The sequence below is a fragment of the Mirounga leonina genome, unplaced genomic scaffold (assembly GCF_011800145.1).
Source record: "Mirounga leonina isolate KUSES-001 unplaced genomic scaffold, KU_Mleo_1.0 Mir_167, whole genome shotgun sequence".
NCBI lineage: Eukaryota > Metazoa > Chordata > Mammalia > Carnivora > Phocidae > Mirounga > Mirounga leonina.
In genome coordinates this window covers 628909-650141 of record NW_023270422.1, presented here as the reverse complement: position 1 = coordinate 650141, position 21233 = coordinate 628909, and the positions used below count along the sequence as shown (strand labels likewise).

At 37.2% G+C, this 21233-nt stretch overlaps 1 protein-coding gene across 1 annotated transcript in view; it reads right to left on the bottom strand.

Annotated features, from left to right (window-relative positions):
* TWSG1 (twisted gastrulation BMP signaling modulator 1) overlaps positions 1-21233 on the bottom strand; it is a 79680-nt gene that overhangs the window by 34888 nt on the left and 23559 nt on the right. The window contains exon 3 of the mRNA XM_035013799.1: positions 13240-13339. Coding sequence (XP_034869690.1) covers positions 13240-13339 — 100 coding nt within the window. The remainder of the gene's footprint in view (positions 1-13239; positions 13340-21233) is intronic.

The following is a 21233-nucleotide window of genomic DNA, read 5'->3' as shown; positions in this document are numbered from 1 at the left end:
AACTTTCTCTTTTTTTTTTTTTACTTTTTCCCTTTTTCAACCAACATCTTATCAATCCCTTTTTTAAAAAATCTTTTTTATCTTTCATTTTTAGAGTCATATTCTATCTCTTCAGAGTAGTTAACCTTATTTTTGGTATATATATATATATATATATATATATATATATAAGTTGTTCTCTCTTTAAAATTTTGGGATACAGTTTCTTCTAATAGACCAAAATATACCCTAAATCTCTAGTGTATGGCTTTGTTCTAGTCTCCTGGTCACATTCTCTCCCTTTTTTTTTCATTTAAATCCTCTTCTTTCTTTTTTCAACCAACTTATCAATTCCTTTTATAAAATCTTTTATAATTTTCATCTTTACAGTCATATTCCATTGCTTCATCGTATTTACCCTTATTTTTGTACATATATAAGTTTCTCTTTCTTTAAAATTTTGGGGGGCACTTTCTTCTAACAGACCAAAATATGCCCAAAATCTAGTGTGTGGCACTGATCTATGCAACAGCCTAATCATATTTGATCATATTCTGTTTTTCTTTGTTTGTTCATTTGTTTTTATATTTTTCTTTTTTTTTTTCTTTTTTCTTTCTTTCCCTTTCATTCCCCCTGTTTTCAGGTCTCTTCTGATTTGTTTAGGGTATAGTTTTCTGGGGACGTTGTTACCCTGTTAGCATTTTGTTCTCTCATTCATCTATTCCCCTCTGGACAAAATGACAAGACAGAAAAAATCACCTCAAAAAAAAGAACAAGAGGCAGTACCAACTGCCAGGGACCTAATCAATACAGACATTAGTAAGATGTCAGAACTAGAGTTCAGAATGACTATTTTAAAGATAATAGCTGGGCTTGAAAAAAGCATGAAAGATATTAGAGAAACCTTTTCTGGAGAAATAAAAGAACTAAAATCTAACCAAGTCGAAATCAAAAAGGCTATTAATGAGGTGCCATCAAAAATGGAGGCTCTAACTGCTAGGATAAATGAGGCAGAAGAAAGAATTAATGATATAGAAGACCAAATGATGGAAAATAAAGAAGCTGAGAAAAAGAGAGATGAACAACTACTGGATCACGAGGGCAGAATTCGAGAGATAAGTGATACCATAAGACAAAACAATATTAGAATAATTGGGATCCCAGAAGAAGAAGAAAGAGAGAGAGGGGCAGAAGGTATACTGGAGCAAATTATAGCAGAGAACTTCCCTAATTTGGGGAAGGAAACAGGCATCAAAATCCAGGAGGCACAGAGAAGCCCCCTCAAAATCAATAAAAATAGGTCAATACCCCAACATCTAATAGTAAAACTTACTAGTCTCAGAGACAAAGAGAAAATCCTGAAAGCAGCTCAGGAGAAGAGATCTGTAACCTACAATGGTAGAAACATTAGATTGGCAACAGATCTCTCCACAGAGACCTGGCAGGCCAGAAAGGACTGGCATGATATATCCAGAGCACTAAATGAGAAAAATATGCAGCCAAGAATACTATATCCAGTTAGGCTGTCATTGAAAATAGAAGGAGAGAGAAAAAGCTTCCAGGACAAACAAAAACTAAAGGAATTTGCAAACACAAAACCAGCCCTACAAGAAATATTGAAAGCAGGGTTCTCTAAGCAAAGAGAGAGCCTAAAGGTAACGTAGACCAGAAAGGAACACAGACAATATACAGTAACAGTCACCTTACAGGCAATACAATGGCACTAAATTCCTATCTTTCAATCGTTACCCTGAATGTAAATGGGCTAAATGCTCCAAACAAAAGACACAGGGTATCAGATTGGATAAAAAAAACAAGACCCATCGATATGCTGTCTGCAAGAGACTCATTTTAGAACCAAAGACACCCCCAGACTGAAAGTGAGGGGGTGGAAAACCATTTACCATGCTATTTGACACCAAAAGAAAGCTGGGGTGGCAATCCTTCTATCAGACAAATTAGATTTTAAACCAAAGACTGTAATAAGAGATGAGGAAGGACACTATATCCTACTTAAAGGGTCTATCCAACAAGAAGATCAACAATTGTAAATATCTATGCCCCTAACATGGGAGCAGCCAATTATATAAGCCAATTAATAACAAAAGCAAAGAAACACATTGACAACAATACAATAATAGTGGGGGACTTTAACACCCCCCTCACTGAAATGGACAGATCCTCTAAGCAAAAGATCAACAAGGAAATAAAGACTTTTAATGACACACTGGACCAAATGGACTTCACAGATATATTCAGAACCTTCCATCCCAAAGCAACAGAATACACATTCTTCTCTAGTGCCCATGGAACGTTCTCCAGAATAGTTCACATCCTAGGCCACAAATCAGGTCTCAATCAGTACCAAAAGATTGGGATTATTCCCTGCATATTTTCAGACCACAATGCTTTGAAACTAGAACTCAATCACAAGAGGAAAGTCAGAAAGAACTCAAAATCATGGAGGCTAAAGAGCATCCTACTAAAGAATGAATGGGTCAACCAGGAAATTAAAGAAGAATTTAAAAAATTCATGGAAACAAATGAAAATGAAAACACAGCTATTCAAAATCTTTGGGATACAGCAAAGGCAGTCCTTTGAGGAAAGTATATAGCAACGCAAGCCTTTCTCAAGAAACAAGAAAGGTCTCAAATACACAATCTATCCCTACACCTAAAGGAGCTGGAGAAAGAACAGCAAATAAAGCCTAAACCCAGCAGGAGAAGAGAAATAATAAAGATCAGAGCCGCAATCAATGAAATAGAAACTGAAAGAACAGTAGAACAGATCAATGAGACTAGGAGCTGGTTCTTTAAAAGAATTAACAAGATTGATAAATCCCTGGCCAGACTTATCAAAAAGAAAAGAGAAAGGACCCAAATAAACAAAATCATAAAGAGGAGAGATCACAACCAACACCAAAGAAAAACAAACAATTATAAGAACATATCATGAGCAACTATATGCCAGCAGATTAGATAATCTGGAAGAAATGGATGCATTCCTAGAGATGTATCAACTACCAAAACTGAACCAGGAAGAAATAGAAAACCTGAACAGACCTATAACCACTAAGGAAATTGAAGCAGTCATCAAAAATCTCCCAACAAACAAAAACCCAGGGCCAGATGGCTTCCCAGGGCAATTCTACCAAACATTTGAAGAATTAATACCTATTCTTCTGAAACTGTTCCAAAAAAACAGAAATGGAAGGAAAACTTCCAAACTCGTTTTATGAGGCCACCATTACCTTGATCCCAAAACCAGACAAAGACCCCATCAAAAAGGAGAAGTACAGACCAATATCCTTGATGAACACAGATGCAAAAATTCTCACCAAAATACTAGCCAGTAGGATCCAACAGTACATTAAAGGGATTATTCACCACGACCAAGTGGGATTTATCCCTGGGCTGCAAGGTTGGTTCAACATCCACAAATCAATCGATGTGATACAATACATTAATAAAAGAAAGAACAAGAACCATATGATCCTCTCAATAGATGCAGAAAAAGCATTTGACAAAGTACAGCACCCTTTCTTGATCAAAACTCTTCAGAGTATAGGGATAGAGGGTACATACCTCAATATCATAAAAGCCATCTATGAAAAACCCACAGCGAATATCATTCTCAATGGGGAAAAACTGAGAGCTTTCCCCCTAAGGTCAGGAACATGGCAGGGATGTCCACTATCACCACTGCTATTCAACACAATATTAGAAGTCCTAGCCACAGCAATCAGACAACAAAAAGAAATCAAAGGCATCCGAACTGGCAAAGAAGAAGTCAAACTCTCACTCTTTGCAGATGATATGATACTTTATGTGGAAAACCCAAAAGACTCCACCCCAAAACTGCTAGAACTCATACAGGAATTCAGTCTAGTGGCAGGATATAAAATCAATGCACAGAAATCAGTGGCATTCCTATACATCAACAACAAGACAGAAGAAAGAGAAATTAAGGAGTCAATCCCATTTACAGTTGTACACAAAACCATAAGATACCTAGGAATAAATCTAACCAAAGAGGCAAAGGATCTGTACTCAGGAAACTATAAAATACTCATGAAAGAAATGGAGGAAGACACAAAGAAATGGAAAAACGTTCCATGCTCATGGATTGGAAGAACAAATATTGTCAATGCTACCTAGAGCAATCTACACATTCGATGCAATCCCTATCAAAATACCATCCACTTTTTTCAAAGAAATGGAACAAATAATCCTAAAATTTGTATGGAACTAGAAAAGACCCCAAATAGCCAGAGGAATGTTGAAAAAGATAAGTAAAGCTGGCAGCATCACATTTCCAGACTTCAAGCTCTATTACAAAGCTGTCATCATCAAGACAGTATGGTACTGGCACAAAAACAGACACATAGATCAATGGAATAGAATAGAGAGCCCAGAAATGGACCCTCAACGCTATGGTCAGCTCATCTTCAACAAAGCAGGAAAGAATGTCCAATGGAAAAAAGACAGTCTCTTCAACAAATGATGTTGGAGGAAAATTGGATAGCCACATGCAGAAGAATGAAACTGGACCATTTCCTTACACCACACACAAAAATAGACTCTAAATGGTTGAAAGACCTAAATGTAAGACAGCAGTCCATCAAAATCCTTCAGGAGAACACAGGCAGCAACCTGTTCGACCTCAGCCGCAGCAACTTCTTCCTAGAAACATTGCCAAAGGCAAGGGAAGCAAGGGCAAAAATGAACTATTGGGACTTCATCAAGATAAAAAGCTTTTTCACAGCAAAAGAAACAGTCAACAAAACCAAAAGACACCCAATAGAATGGGAGCAGATATGTGCAAATGACATATCAGATAAAGGGCTAGTATCTAAATCTATAAAGAACTTTTTTTTTTTTTTTTTAAAGATTTTATTTATTTACTTGACAGGGACAGAGACAGCGAGAGCAGGAACACAAGCAGGGGGAATGGGAGAGGGAGAAGCAGGCTTCCCGCTGAGCCGGGAGCCCGATGTGGGACTCGATCCCAGGACCCTGGGATCATGACCTGAGCCGAAGGCAGTCGCTTAACCAACTGAGCCACCCAGGCGCCCTAAATCTATAAAGAACTTCTTAAACTCAACACCCAAAGAACAAATGATCCAATCAAGAAATGGGCAGAAGACATGAACAGACATTTTTCCAAAGAAGGCATCCAAATGGCCAACAGACACATGAAAAAGTGCTCAACAGTGCTCGGCATCAGGAAATCCAAATCAAAACCTCAATGAGATACCACCTCACACCAGTCAGAATGGCTAAAATTAACAAATCAGGAAACGACAGATGTTGGCGGGGATGCGGAGAAAGGGGAACCATCCTACACTGTTGGTGGGAATGCAGGCTGGTGCAGCCACTCTGGAAAACAGTATGGAGGCTCCTCAGAAAGTTGAAAATAGAGCTATCCTACGACCCAGCAACTGTACTACTGGGTATTTACCCCAAAGATACAAATGTAGGGATCCAAAGGGGAATGTGCACCCTGATGTTTATAGCAGCAATGTCCACAATAGCCAAACTATGGAAAGAGCCAAGATGTCCATCGACAGATGAATGGATAAAGAAGATGTGGTATGTATATATAATGGAATATTACACAGCCATCAAATAGAATGAAATCTTGCCATTTGCAACGACATGAATAGAACTTGAGGGTGTTATGCTGAGCGAAATAAGTCAATCAGAGAAAGACATGTATCATATGACCTCACTGATATGAGGAATTCTTAATCTCAGGAAACAAACTGAGTGTTGCTGGAGTGGTGGGGGGTGGGAGGGATGGGGTGGCTGGGTGATAGACATTGGGTATGTGTTATAGTGAGCGCTGTGAATTGTTTAAGAGTGTTGAATCACAGACCTGTACCTCTGCAAAAAAAAAAAAAGAAGAAGAAGAAGAAGAAGATAGCAGGAAGGGAAAAATGAAGTGGGGGAAATCGGAGGGGGAGACAAACCATGAGAGACTATAGACTCTGAGAAACAAACTGAGGGTTCTAGAGGGGAGGGAGGTGGGGGGATGAGTTAGCCTGGTGATGGGTATTAAAGAGGGCATGCACTGCATGAAGCACTGGGTGTTATATGCAAACAATGAGTCATGGAACACTACATCAAAAACTAATGATGTAATGTATGGTGATTAACATAATAATAAAAATAATAATAAAAAATAAAATAAAATAAATCTAAAAAAAACCCACAATGAGATACCACTTCATACCAGTCAAAATGGCTAGTATCAAAAAGACAAATAACAAGTGTTGGAAAGGATGTGGAGAAAAGGGAACTCTCATGCACTGTTGCTGGGAATGTTAATTGATGCAGCCACTGTGGGAAACAGTATGGAGGTTACTAAAAAAATAAAAAATAGAAATACCATATGATCCAGTAATTCTATTTACTGGACCAAAGAAAACAAAAACACTAATTAAAAAAGATATATGCACCCCTATGTTTATTGCAGCATTACTTATAATAGCCAAGCTATAGAAGCAACCCAAGATGAATGGATGAAGAAGAGTAGTCATATGCACATATATCTAATGGAATATTACTCAGTCATAAAAAAGAATTTGCAACAACACAGATGGACCTGGAGGTTATTATGCTACGTAAAAGAAGTCAGAGAAAAACAAACACGATACGATTTCTCTTATATGTGGAATGTAAAAAACACAGAAACAAAAAAGCTACAACAGACTTATAAATACAGAGAACAAACTGATGGTTACTGGAGGGAAAGTGGTGGGGTATGGGCAAAATGAGTGAAGGGGATTGGGAGGTACAGGCTTCTAGTCACAGAGTGAGTAAGTCAATCAGATGAAAGGCACAGCATACGGAATATAGTCAATGGTATTGAAATAGCATTTTATAGTGATAGGTGGTAGCTACACTTGTGGTGAGCATAGCATAATGTACAGAGTTGTGGAATCACTATACTGTCTACCTGAAACTAATATAATACTCTATCAACTATACTTCAACAAATGTAAATAAATAAAAATTAAAACAAAAAAATTATGTTATGCTTGGTTAGGGTCCCAAAGTCATTTATTTTCAACCAAGGTGCTTCCGCTGTCCTCTTAATTTTATTCATGTTTTCCTGAACTAGGAATGTAATTTGATTGTGTCTAAAAATAACTAAGAAAACAAACATTTACCACACTAGTATTTGGTTGAACTCTTAGCACATACTTGTTCTTTAATATTAGAAAGTAACAAGTGTTGGTGTAAAGCAAGACAGAAATCCATTCTGTGTGGTAGCCAATGGATACACCTAGATTTGATCTGAGCTACAAAAAAGTTAGAATAAAAAAAAAAAAAAAAAAAAAAAAAAAGCATGGATGTCCTAAAAGGAAGAGGCCAAGCCCCAGTCAAGTTCGTACCAGAACGAGAGCCATGAGTTGAAAGTCTGAGTTCAAGGAATTCATAAGGCAGATAAAGGAGCAGGAATACAGAAGAAACATGTAATCAACAGGATGGCAGAGCCTATATCTTAAGGCTCAAGTTTGTGTTCCAAGTATCACGTGCATAGCTGTCTCATCTTGTTTTCCTGGGTTTTGCAGGCACTGCCTCTTACCTGACACCCCCACCTTCTTTTGCCCTTTTCATAGGCTTTTCTCTCACCTGGGTGAGATCTGGGGTCTCTGAAATGATGTGGCAAAATGGTTCAACAAGTTATTGTTGCTAAGCAGTTTTTCAGCAGGCTTCCTAGTCTAGTCTTGGAATCTATAATACTTTCATTATGTACTAGAAGTGACCTCAGTATCGGAAAGAATCTAGTGTCTCCAAACCAACATTATCCAAACAGTACACCACTGAATTCCCAACAGGAAGAAGACGACTATACTTTGCTACCCCAGCAGGAGAGAGGAAGATTTTCTACTCCCCCACAACAGCCCAGACAATGAGAGACTGTCCCAATTCAGCCAATGAGAAGCTACTACACTTTCAACTCCTAGTTTACTGCAGTAGACTTTTTGTTTACAACAGTACTCCTAACTCCTCCCTGTCCTCTATAAAAGAGTGCTCCTCTCCTTTGTTTTCTGGACGTGCCTATGGTTTTGCTGTAGCTTTCATACCCCAAATTGCAATTCTCTGCTATTCCTAAATAAACCCATTTTTGCTTGTAAAAAACCTGACACTTTTATTTTTATGGTTAATCGTAGAGCCTATTATATCATAAATCATTTCATAATTTTCTAAAATGCATTTTAAACCACTATGTGATACTGTATGATTACATTTATGTGAAATTATACAACAAGCAAAACTAATCTAAGTGGATAAAGTCAGAACAGTAGCCATAAAACGGGAATTAAGGGTTAGAAACTATAAAGCAGACAAGTAAATAAGAATAGAAGTCAAAGCAGGAAGCCATCTTAGTTCGGGTTAGATTTTGTTTAGGTGGACCAAGTTGCTATTCTGGCCAGTGGCTCCTTTTCAGTTGTTAGGCCCACTTGTTTTCATTGCACATTATTCTAAAATTGCAGGCTAATGCCCAAAATACAAAATTGAGCATTTCATTTACACAAAAAACAGTATTTTCAATGGTCTGTTTCTGCACTTTAGGGCAGAAAATCTCAGGGGGAAAAAGGGCAGCCTAATATATTAATAAATTTTTGGAGAATCAGTTTTCAAAAGCTAAGCCTGTTTGGAAAGTCTTTCACAAATAGCACATGCAAACCTAAAGGGAAGAAAATAATCCTCTTATTAACTCTAGTATGTATGTATGTATGTATGCTTGAAATTAATATACTGTGGCCAGAAGACCAGTGGATGGATGCCTAGCCTTTCTAGATATTAAAACATTTATAAGCCTTCTATAAATAAAACAGTGTGGTTTTGATGCATGAACACAGAGACCAATGGCACAGCATAGAACACCCAGAAATAAAGCAAAGTACATATGATAATGGTGGCATCCCAAATCAGTGGAAGAAAGACTTTTAAATAAATAGCTTTACAACTTTATAAGTAATATTTAAATGAATAATGGTAATTGTGTGAAAAAGAAAAAACTGGATCCATAGTTCATACATAAATCAGGATGAATTCCAAATGTATTAGAGAATTATATGTAGATAAATAAACAAACAAATAAAACCATACAAGTACTATCTGGGACTAGGGGGAAAACCTGACTATGACTCAAAATCTAGAGACAATGAAAGGAAACACTGATAAAGTTGACTATATAAAATAAAAAAAACTTTTCAGGATAAAAAAATACCAAAGAAGGGGCGCCTAGGTGGCTCAGTCCATTGAATGTCTGCCTTCGGCTCAGGTCATGGTCTTGGGGTCATGGGATCAAGCCCTGTGTCAGGCTCCCTGATCAGCAGGGAGTCTGATTTTCCCTTCCCCTGCTCATGCTCTCTTTCTCTCTGCCCTTCTCAAATAAATAAAATCTTAAAAACAAAAACAAAAAAGGTTAAAATAACAAATGAGCAACTGGGAAACAAAATTATAATTTATAACATAAATGTTGGGGTTATATACCTAACATATTTTTAAACTTCTAAATAATAAATAAAAAACTAATAATCCAGTAGAAAAATGGGCAAAGATATGAACAATTCACAAAAAAGTCAATATAAACAGTCCTTAAACATATGAACAGATGCTCAACCTCACTGGTAGTAAGGGAGATGAAAATTTAAAACTATACCATTTCCCTATCAAATTAACAAAAACCCAAAACTTTGGTAGACAATAGCAACAAATGTTTGGCAACATTATTTTTTGGAAGTGTTGTGGGGGAACATTGCCTTGGTGAGAATGCAAATATTATGACTCTTTTGGAGGAGAAATGGATAACATCTAGCAATATTACATAGAATTGACTACACAAGATTATTCATTATACTGTTATTTGTAATGGTAAAAGATTGGAAATAACCCAAATGTCCATCTATCAACAAATGAATACATAAAGTGTTTTAGCCAACAATGGGGTTCTATGTAGGTACCAAAAAAAAATTAATATGGAAGAAGTTCCAGGATATTCAATTAAATGAAAATACAAAAACAAGAAAGAAAAAAATGAAGCATAATGTTTCATGTAACAATGAATGTTGTTGTTGTTGTTTTTAATAAATATAAATGCCTACAAAAGTTTTAAACAATGGCTATAGGTAGGATGAAACCATTCATCCCAGTTTCCTTGAGCCAATTCAGGTCAATTCAGGTTCAGGTTTATCCTACTGGTTTAACTCTCAAAAATGTCTTAGTTTGGACAATAAGTTACGTGGTCACCTTATCTATAGTTGAGGGAAGGAAAAGAGTGGAAGTGACAGAGATGGATATGAGCTGCTTTACCACTGTTACATACATTTATCTAATTATGTAAATATTTTACATAATCAAAACAAAAATAAATCAGAAAGGAAATAAACAATCCCTAAAAACTGAAAACTAACATAAATGAACCTAACTTTATATAAAGTTGGTCACATAACCACTCACAGAAAATACTCCAACTGACTTCGGTTATTATATAGTTTTTGGGCTTTACATCTTCAATACATATTCAAGGATAAAGGACAAAGACAATCTTAACTGCCACTTAACAGTCTCATTGATGTATTATAAATAAAGCATATAAGTAATTATATTAATGTTGTTAGAAACCAAAAATTTCAGCATGAGTTACAGATGTAAAATCAAAAGGAGTAAAGACCTTGTCATCTTAAATTTGAATTGGCAATATTACTACAAACTCAAAAAGTTTCTTCCCTTGTAGTTATTTATTAGGTCTGCCCACTAAAAAGGATTAGAAGAAAGCTAGTAGTAGCAACAAGTAGTCCTGATGGCAAGACTGTGGTCTCTACCCACCATTTTCTTATATTGGGAACCAAAGTCCCCTGGGGAAATGACTAATTACATATGTAAGATATGTAAGATGAGCCTTGGACAGCTTCTAAAGCTAACAAAGAGAACAGAAGCGATGTCAAAAGGACTCAAGCACTAAGCTGAAGAGGTTCCTACTAACCAAAGATGAGAAAATTTGAGCAAAAAGAAAAATGACAGCAACTGATTAAAACACTAAACATATGTAAAAAACCATGAGTCAGTGAAAAAGTCTGCAACCATCGGACAGTGATGCAAACTAAATTCCATGCCCTGTCTATGAACCCAGTGCTCCCAATTAGCATCAGAGTGTCTTTTATATATCAATAGATGTCCAAGGATCAGCAGGCAATTGAGGAAATGGAAACCGTGCAAAGAGCAGAAGGAAAAACTGCAACCACAACTGAGCTCCATAATTAACAGTCCCAGAAAGATAAGAAAAATACCTATAAAACAAGAACAGTATGCTCCCCAAAAAGGACAAGCAGAGAAAGGCTCTTGGAAATTAAAAATGAAAGCCAAAATTTTAAACACTAATACAAAGTTTAGAAGATTAAGAAATCTTTCAGGAAGTATACTCCAATATAAGAAGACATAATAGTATTATTCATTTAATAAACTAGTGTTTATACTATCATGCATCAAACTAATATGTAACACTAATTTATTCAATGGATTGCTAAAGTAATTACTGATTTAACTAGAAGTAGTGATAACTATACTGGGAAGATAAGAGATAAGAAAGCTAAGTCGTCATCTGCCATAATAAGTCAATGAATAGTTTCTAAAATCAAAGAATCGAGAGAACAGTATAAAGATACTATTTAAAATTATGGAAGTAAAACAATACCAAAGAGCTGGAAGTTGTCTCTGACACAGGACCAAAGGGTTGGGAACAAGCAAGCCAGGGGGTTGTTTTAGTACAACGTGCATGTACTCCAAGTATGTATATATACCCCAATAGTGGTTAATTTTAAAAGATCAAAATGCACCATCCTGTCCTTAAGGAGTTTATAGTCTCTTGGAAGAACATATTAAAAACAATTATAGTAGCATGCAGTACATGACTTAACAGAAGCAGACAATCTGAATAATGTAGAGGATCCTATCTCAGTCAAAAGAGATGTTTGGGAGACAAGGGGACATTTGAACTGTGGTTTTAGAGGATGAAAAAGGGTTAACTGGTTGGAGAGAGGATGATGAGTGCTCTCCCATCAGCAGTCTACACATGTAAATTTTCTTTTGAAAACACAAGTGGTAACATTCCATAAACACACTTTTGCATACCTTGCTTTTTTTAAAAAAAAGATTTATTTATTTATTTTAGAGAGACTGAGAGAAAGAACACAAGTAGGGGGAGGGGCAGAGGGAGAAGGAGACGGAGAGAATCTCAAACAGACTCCCTGTTGAGAGTGGAGCCCAAAGGGGGCCTTGATCCCATGACTCTGAGATCATGACCTGAGCTGAAATCAAGAGTTGGAAGCCCAATCGACTGAGCCACCCAGGTGTCCCCCTTTTTTTACTTACTACATCTTGGACACTATTCCTCAGAAAACACTTAAAAATAACTTTTAGTTTAAAAAAAAAAAAGCTTTTAATTTCTCAAGGATCTCTTAGTGAAGTCTTTTTTTTTTTTGAGGTGGGGAGGGACAGTGGGAGAGGGACAAAGAGAGAGAATCCCAAGCAGTCCGCAGCCCAGCGTGGAGCCCAACAAGGGCTCAATCTCACGACCCTGATACCAAGACCCAAGACAAAATCAAGAGTTGGGCATTTAAATGACTGAGCCACCCAGGCACCTCATAGTGAAGTCTTACATAAAAGGAAGATAATCTATTTTAAATATATGAAGTATTTATTTTTATTTAGAACTATAACATATGCTTCTTATTAAAAATTCAACAGTATGAAATATTAAAAATAAAAAGTAAAAATATTCCCATTGTTCCTCCATTCCTACTTCCCTAGAATAAGCACTTTGAATTTCCTTCCAGACCTTTTCTATAAAAATAAAACTGCACATATATGTAAATATCATTCAATCCAAGGAAATGCCATAATGTTCTATGCACCTACTACATCTATATCCACACTAGTCTACACACATAAAATAGTTATATTCTTTTTTTTTTTTAAAGATTTTATTTTGTTTAATTTGCTAGAGAGAGAGAGAGAGTGACAGTACAAGCAGGGAGAGTGGCAGGCAGAGGGAGAAGCATGCTCCCTGCCGAGCAAGGAGCCCGATGTGGGACTCGATCCCAGGACTCTGGGATCATAACCTGAGCTGAAGGCAGACGCTTAACCGACTGAGCCACCCAGGCGTCCCAGTTATATTCTTTAAAGTCTCTTAAAGTCAAAGATTCTGTGATAAATATGAAACTTTCCTGCATGTCAACTTACCAACGCAATCACAGCACTCATCCCAAAGGGTCCCAAGACACAACATACACTCCTTGCAGCAGGAACAATTTCCTTCTCCAGGTCGGCACTGGCAGAGCTCCTAGAAATAAGACAGATGTTCAAACTTAAAATTTCAAACATCTATGTTTAAAATTGTTAGTTTTTTACAGCAAAGCCCCTACATTTGCATTTATAGCAATCTACTCTTCACACAGTTTTTTTTTTTTTTAAGAACATTAACGTTTGTAGGAATTAATTGTTTTTAGGAACATAAATATCTACAACGTCAAGCAGATTTATATTTTCTTTTGGGCGCATTCAGTGATCTATTTTGGATGCTTTTATCTTATTTTGAAACAGAGAAAACATTTTGCTTTATAACCCATAACTTTACCCCCTAAACTACCTTGAAAAATAGTTCAGTACAAGCATAAAACCTGCTTTTCAGCTATTAAATTCATTGTCCAAATTAAATGAATAGCCAGCTTGTAGTGGGAGCTGTGGTTTCTCAATATGTGGAGTATGAATAAAAGCATCTTTCAAAAACTGCTCTTTTTATTGACCTACAACATATTAAATCAGTGTGCTCAGTGTGGTAGACTATTTAAAAGAAGGGAGCAATTATTCCCTCCCTGTGTCCACCCACCCTCTTTGCAATGTAACAGCAGCTCTTTTGATCAAGGGACGGTGTCTATTTTTTTTTTTTTTAAAGATTTTATTTATTTATTTGACAGAGAGAAACACACCGAGAGAGGGAACACAAGCAGGGGGAGTGGGAGAAGGAGAAGCAGGCCTCCTGCTGAGCAGGGAGCCTGATGCGGGGCTCGATCCGACTCTGGGATCATGACCTGAGCTGAAGGCAGACATTTAACAACTGAGCTACCCAGGCGCCCCGGGACGGTGTCTATTTTCAGAACAACTTTAATCAGCAGAATGTGGTGGAAGTGACACCATGTCAGTTCTGAGTCTGGGTCTCCACAGCATTGAGTGCTCTCCCTCCTCTTCTTCTCAGAACTTCTCCCAGCTGCCATGTGTAACTGGGAGAAGGCCACATGGGCAAGTTGGTCCACTTGAAGCCATCGTATCTCCTTCAGCCTCCAACTAACCAGCAGCTGACAGTAGACATAGAATGAGCCTAGAAAAACCATACAGTTGATATAGGCCCAGACTGCCAACTCACAGAAACAAGAGCTAAATAAATGGTTATTGTTTTAAGCCACTAAACTTTGCTTCCTAAATGAGGCTTCAAGGTAACTCCTTTAGTCCTTTCCACCAGACAGCCACTCCTAAACAAAGCCAACTTATAGGGAAATTCTGTAGCCACCACTGCTTACTCAGCTTTCCCTGGGTTATGAGATACCATATACATTTCTAAAAACTTAAACATGGCACATAATATTTATCCCTATTGGTTATCTTATTACATTTCTAGACTACGGGAGTCATTCCATCATTCTAGTATGACATGATTTTTTTGCAACACTGATATTTAATTCCTTGTTTCTTCTTCTCCAAAAGTCCCTTAGCTATTTCACGGCACTTTCGAGAATCAACACTTGTGCTATTTTCTAACTAACTCATGAGTTTCATGTCAGCGTATACCTGTAACCTGATGATATATGCAAGCAGCAATATTTTATTTATTTTTTAAGATTTTGTTTATTTATTTGATAGAGAAAGACAGGGAGAGAGGGAACACAAGCAGGGGGAGTGGGAGAGGGAGAAGCAGGCTTCCCGCGGAGCAGGGAGCCCGATGTGGGGGGCTGGATCCCAGGACCCTGGGATCATGACTGGAGCCGAAGGCAGACACTTAACGACTGAGCCACCCAGGCGCCCCATGCAGCAATATTCTAGTACTTTGGAACTCTGTCTAGTCAGGCTGAATTCATGTACTGTAGACCTTAGGTAACTTTGCTAGGTCTCGTAGAAAGAAAGGGACTAGAAGGGCAGGGACTTGCTGAGAAGTACAGATGCTTCATCACAGAACTGGTGATGCTTAATTTAGACAAGCTCAAATTTACTTGGAAACCTAGAAAATCAGAGTTGCCAAAGATATACTTTGTGACTTGTTTCTCTATCTTTGGAATGAGAGAACATTTTTTGAGTATATGTTCTTTAAAAACACCACCAGAGTCAAGGATATTGATGCTTACTGTTTTTTAGCTTTAAGGTTGCCACTTAGTCACAAGAAATAAAGCTTCTTTTAAATTTTAATTTACATTATACATAGAAAATAACCTTTTACTCTCTTAGTTGCTTGTATTTACATTATCTATTTAGCTCAGGAGAAGCAAATTAGAAAGTAATAAATTTATTCAAAGAATGTATCTCTCCTTTTCTATCTATAGAAGTTTCTAAATAATAGCTTATTAAATGAATGACTGTATATCACATTAAATAATTTGAAAATGAATGTCAATGTAATGGCTTCCAATCTGAGTCATTAAAGCATTCATTATGACTTTTTACTGTCAGGAATCTGCAAGGTATTTTAAAATTGGAATGAAAGGGTGGTGATAACTTAAGATTACTGAGAACTAATGGAAAGTTAAAACTAAGACTATTTAAAAGTTGCTTCAACTTGCCTGGATTATGTAGCCCTCAAGATTAAATCTATTTCACACCCTCTTAATAGATGCCTGTACTTTTACATGTCAGTATGATGGAATAATGTACTCTAGTAATATGCTTAATGATTTATAATTTACTGATAGGATATAAAGGGAGAAGCTATAGGAAGCCAAGACATGAGGGAAATAGCTCGAAGATAAGCTTTGTTACTGCACTATTAAAATAATAAAAATCCAGGCAAAGACTTTTTTGGTAAAAATTACTGTGAAAACCGGTTGAATGCCAAAGTAACAATATGCCAACTAATATTTTTCTTTCTTTCCATCTTAGTACAGAAAAGACTGAAAGAAAAATCTTTGTCCTAATAAAACAAACTTAATCACATAAATTAAGATATTTACAGAGTAAATAGCCTAAAAATATATCAGATCTCTACTCTTGATAGCTCATGTCAGCATTCTTTTCAGGAGATTGAAAAATAAGCAAAATGAGATCCTCAAACCAACCTTTTAGTCAGGATTTGTGCCTTTTCAATTTTCAAACACACACTTCACTTCTCATTTTCCAGGAGAAAATTCCAGGCAAATTTAATATATGGCGTTTAGGATCTCAAAAACCTCACTGCAGATCAAGAGAACAAAAATATATGGAAAGCGTTTGCTTTATGACTATTGTTAGGTCAAGAAAAAAATAGAAAGCAATGAATTTCCATGTGTAAATAATGATGAATAACAACCATCTGTGGCTCACCAAGTAATTCGTTCTTTTCTGTTCACTTGACGTGTCTTCCAAAATCACATTATTGAATGTTTGGTCATAAACATCTTTGGAAATGTACACTATAATTTTCTTGACAGCAAGAAAACTATGGTTAGGATGAATGTTTCTAAATATAAAAAATACTTCTAATGTCCTTTGAACCTAAGTATTGGAAATACAAAAGAAAAAAAACCCTGGGCGCCTGGGTGGCTCAGATGGTTAAGCGTCTGCCTTCGGCTCAGGTCATGATCCCAGGGTTCTGGGATCGAGTCCCACATCGGGCTCCCGGCTCAGCGGGGAGCCTGCTTCTCCCTCTGACCCTCTCCCCTCTCATGCTGTTTCTCTCTCGCTCGCTCTATAAAAAATAAATAAAATCTTAAAAAAAAAAAAAAAGAAGAAAAAAAAACCCAACTCAGTATGCAACTCTGTGATGTATCAAGGATCACAGAAAAACATTAAAAATTACTCCATGTTATTAAGCAGAGGAGGGGTGCCTGGGTGGCTCAGTTGGTTAAGCAAATGCCTTCAGTTCAGGTCATGATCCCAGGGTCCTGGGATCAAGTCCTGCATCGGGCTCCCTGCTCTTTTGGGAGCCTGCTTCTCCCTCTCCCTCGGCCCGATGCTCCCCCTGCTTGTGTGTTCTCTCTCTCTGTCAAATAAATAAATAAAATCTTTAAAAAAAAATTAAGCAGAGGAGTGCCTAGGTGGCTCAGTCGGGTAAGCCCCCAACTCCAGATTCTGGCTCAGGTCATGATCTCTGGATGGTGAGATGGAGCCCCACACCAGGCTATGCACTCAGCAGGGTGTGTGCTTCTTTCTCTCTCTCTCCCTTTGCCCCTCCCCCAGCTTGCATGCACATGCCCTCTCTCTCTCTCTCTAATAAATAAATAAATCTTAAAAAAAAATAAAGCAGACTTAACTTAAAAAGAAAACTTTATCTTTAATGGTTTTAGTTATGAAGACATAAATGAATCTTCAGTAACCAGAAAGGCTTTCTTAAAGAGGTTACAGTCAAGGTAATAGGGACACTTTAAAAAAAATTTAAGTATTTTTTAAATTATGAAATACTGAAAAATATATACTAGAGTAGAAGGAAAAACACCCCAAATTCCACCCACTTTGGTAAATTCCTACACATTTCTAACAAAATCATGACTGTATACTCTCCTGATCTAAAAAAAAATAAGCATTTCCCTATTGTGAGACTCTGTCAACATAATTTATTAACTGCATAACAGGATATTCCATGTGCCAAAATTCAGAAATAGACCTTGAATCCTGATCCCTTCCATATCTTGTTCACTTTTTTTTTTTAATTTAAAATTTAGTTTTTTTAAATGGCTACCCCAGGGGTGCGCCGGTGCTGCTCTGCCACCTGCAGCACCTCCAAAACCACGCGGCAGCATGAGAGGGTGCTGGAGCAGCACTTGGGTGTGCTGCACGGCAGCCTGGGCCTGGCTCGTCGGACCCTGACACCCCAGATGACCCCACGTGGAGGTCAAGGACGTCGAGGAGGTCGAGGTGTTGCTGTAGAAAATGCTTCCAGTGCATAGGCAGATGCAGATACAAATGAATGTGGTTGGGCCCCCCACTTCTTGGGTGTCCCACTTTCTTATTCTTTATCAAAAATTTGATATTATCTTTCTCTACTTAAGTAGAAAATATGGTTGACTTGAGATGTGGAATTTTTCTGTTTGAACTGGCTATTTATATATTTTCCTAACCTCACATGACCAAACTTGAGTACTGCTTAGTTGGATGGAACATGTGATCACAACCTAATGCAAAGTTCACAGAAGTCCAAAATAGAACAATTTTTTTTTTTAAAGATTTTATTTATTTATTTGAGACAGAGAGAATGAGAGAGAGAGAGCACATGAGAGGGGGGAGGGTGAGAGGGAGAAGCAGACTCCCTGCCGAGCAGGGAGCCCGATGCGGGACTCGATCCTGTGACTCCAGGATCATGACCTGAGCCGAAGGCAGTCTCTTAACCAACTGAGCCACCCAGGCGCCCCCAGAAGTCCAAAATAAAGGCTGATTCAATGCTTCCACTTTTTTACTGCTATTACCTCCCCTAAAGTTCCTAAGTAGGTTTTATATGACACTAACAGGCACTGCTAGGCATTTTATATGCATTATCTTGACTCTCATAAAGGCCTTTTCAAGGCAGTTATTATCCTCATTTTTCAAATAAGATTATAAAATCTGTACATCATTTAGTAAGGGGCTGAGATTTGACCCCAGTTTTGGTTAGATATTCTTGTTTTTTAAACACTGGAATGAGAAATATAAAGCTTATTTCTTATTAATTTAGCACTTTAATAATTATAGTTATTACTTTCTTGAGAGAATGAACCCATAATTAAACAATCCTTTACGCTGTTTAATCAAAGGCATTATTATATCTTTCACTCTCTACTTGAATACAATTAGAAGTGCTACTGCCCAAGTTTAATCATTGTTTGTAAAGGTAAAATAAGTATCACTGGCTAAGAGTTGCAAAACCAGTGAGTTGGAATTTAATACTTAATTCTTTTGTTGCTTCAGCCAGTTAATGACCACATCATCTGCTTCTCTAGCCTGCAAGGCTCAGAGAAAGTGTGGACGTTGCTCACGGTACAGTTGAGAAGGTTGAGAAGGAGTAGGTTAGTGACTTGTCTGAGTTCTTGCAACTGGGGCTCTGATATCAGGTCTTCTGACTCAAGGCTGTTCTACCAGCCTTCTCTTGCATGCTAGAGTCAGAGTTACATGGAATAAGACATCTGTTCTCTGTGTGACGTACTATGCTATATGTTCGTAAAGTAATCACATTGTTCAATAAACTTATGATGGAAAAAATCAAAACTTTATACTAAAGAAGAAACAAATTTTTACATTTGGGTTATCCTGTATTGACCAGCATGAGTATTCAGAATTTGGCAAGCTGTTTTAAAAGCTTATATATGAAGCTACCCGCCCCCCCACTTGTGCATGCTTTTTTTTCTCTCTCTCTCTCAGACAAATAAATAAAATCTTAAAAAAAAATATTCTCTCTCTGCTCGCACTCTCTCTCTTAAAAAAAAAAAAAGTTTATTTTATGATCTTCCAAATTTCCAGGCCAGCAATGGAAAACTAATAACTTAAGGAAGAATCTTATTTATATTTCAGTGTTTGGTTACTGAGAAATATTTCCATTCTCTAACCACTGCTAAGATCTAGAAATTTGTTAGCACTGTTGTTAAAACCGGGAAACATCACTGAAAAGAACATGATAGTCTAGTAGACAGGAAATGATTTGGGCTTACAGGATCTAGATTCAAGTCCTAGCTCATAAACTGCAGTGTGTCACAGTGGTTCTCCATTTTTCAGTCATAAAAAGGGGATGGTACTGCTGGATTTTCCATTACAGGCTTTGGTATCAAGTGAGATGATGGAAACCCAAGTAAGGCTATAAGCTGATTTTTTTTTTTTTAAGATTTTATTTATTTATTTGACAGAGAGAGACACAGTGAGAGAGGGAACACAAGCAGGGGGAGTGGGAGAGGGAGAAGCAGTGTTCCCGCCAAGCAGGGAGCCTGATGTGGGGTTTGATCCCAGGACCCTGGGATCATGACCTGAGCCGAAGGCAGATGCTTAACGACTGAGCCACCCAGGCGTCCCATAAGCTGATTTTTTAGCAGAAACTTTACAAGCCAGAAGGGAGTGGCATGATATATATTCAAAGTGCTGAAAGAAAAAGAAAAACCTGCAACCAAGAATACTCTATCCAGCAAGACTATCATTCAGAATAGGAGAGATAAGAGTTTCACAGACAAACAAAAGTCAAAGGAATTAATCACCAGTAAACCAGCCTTATAAGAAATATTAAAAAGGACTTGCTGAGTGGAAAGGAAAGACCATAAGTGGGAGTAAGAAATGCAGGAAGCACAGAAGTAGTAATAAGGGATTCAAAAATAAAAGGATGAAAAATATGATACCATATACCTAAAACGTGGGGGGGGGGGACATTAGTGCTTTTAGAATGAGCTCAAACTTAAGGAGCTATCAACAATATAGACTGTTATGCATAAGATGTCATATATAAACCTAATGGTAACCACAAATAAAAAACCAGTAACAGATATGCAAAAAACCAAGAAGGGAATCCAAATATATCACTGAAGAAAGCCAGCAAACTGTGAGAGAACAGAGCAAGAGAATAAAGGAACAGAGAAGAACTACAAAAACAACCGTAAAACAAGAAACAAAATGGCAATAAATACATACCTACCAATAATTATTTTGAATGTAAACAGATTAAATGCTCCAGTCAAAAGACACAGGGTGCTGGAATGGATGAAAAAGCAAGATCTATCTATATGCTGCCTACAAGACACTCATTTCAGACCTAATGACATCTGCAGATTGAAAGTGAAGGAATGGAAAACCATCCATCATGCAAATGTAAGTGAAAAGAAAGCCAAGGTAGCAATACTTATATCGGACAAAATAGACTTTAAAACAAAGACTGTAATAAGAGACAAAGGACACTATTTAATCATAAAGGGAACAATCCAACAAGAAGATAAAACAATTGTAACTATTTATGCATCCAATATAGGAGCACCCAAATATATAAAGCACCTAAGAACAAACATAAAGGAAGTAATCAATAATAATACAATAATAGTACGGGACTTTAACAC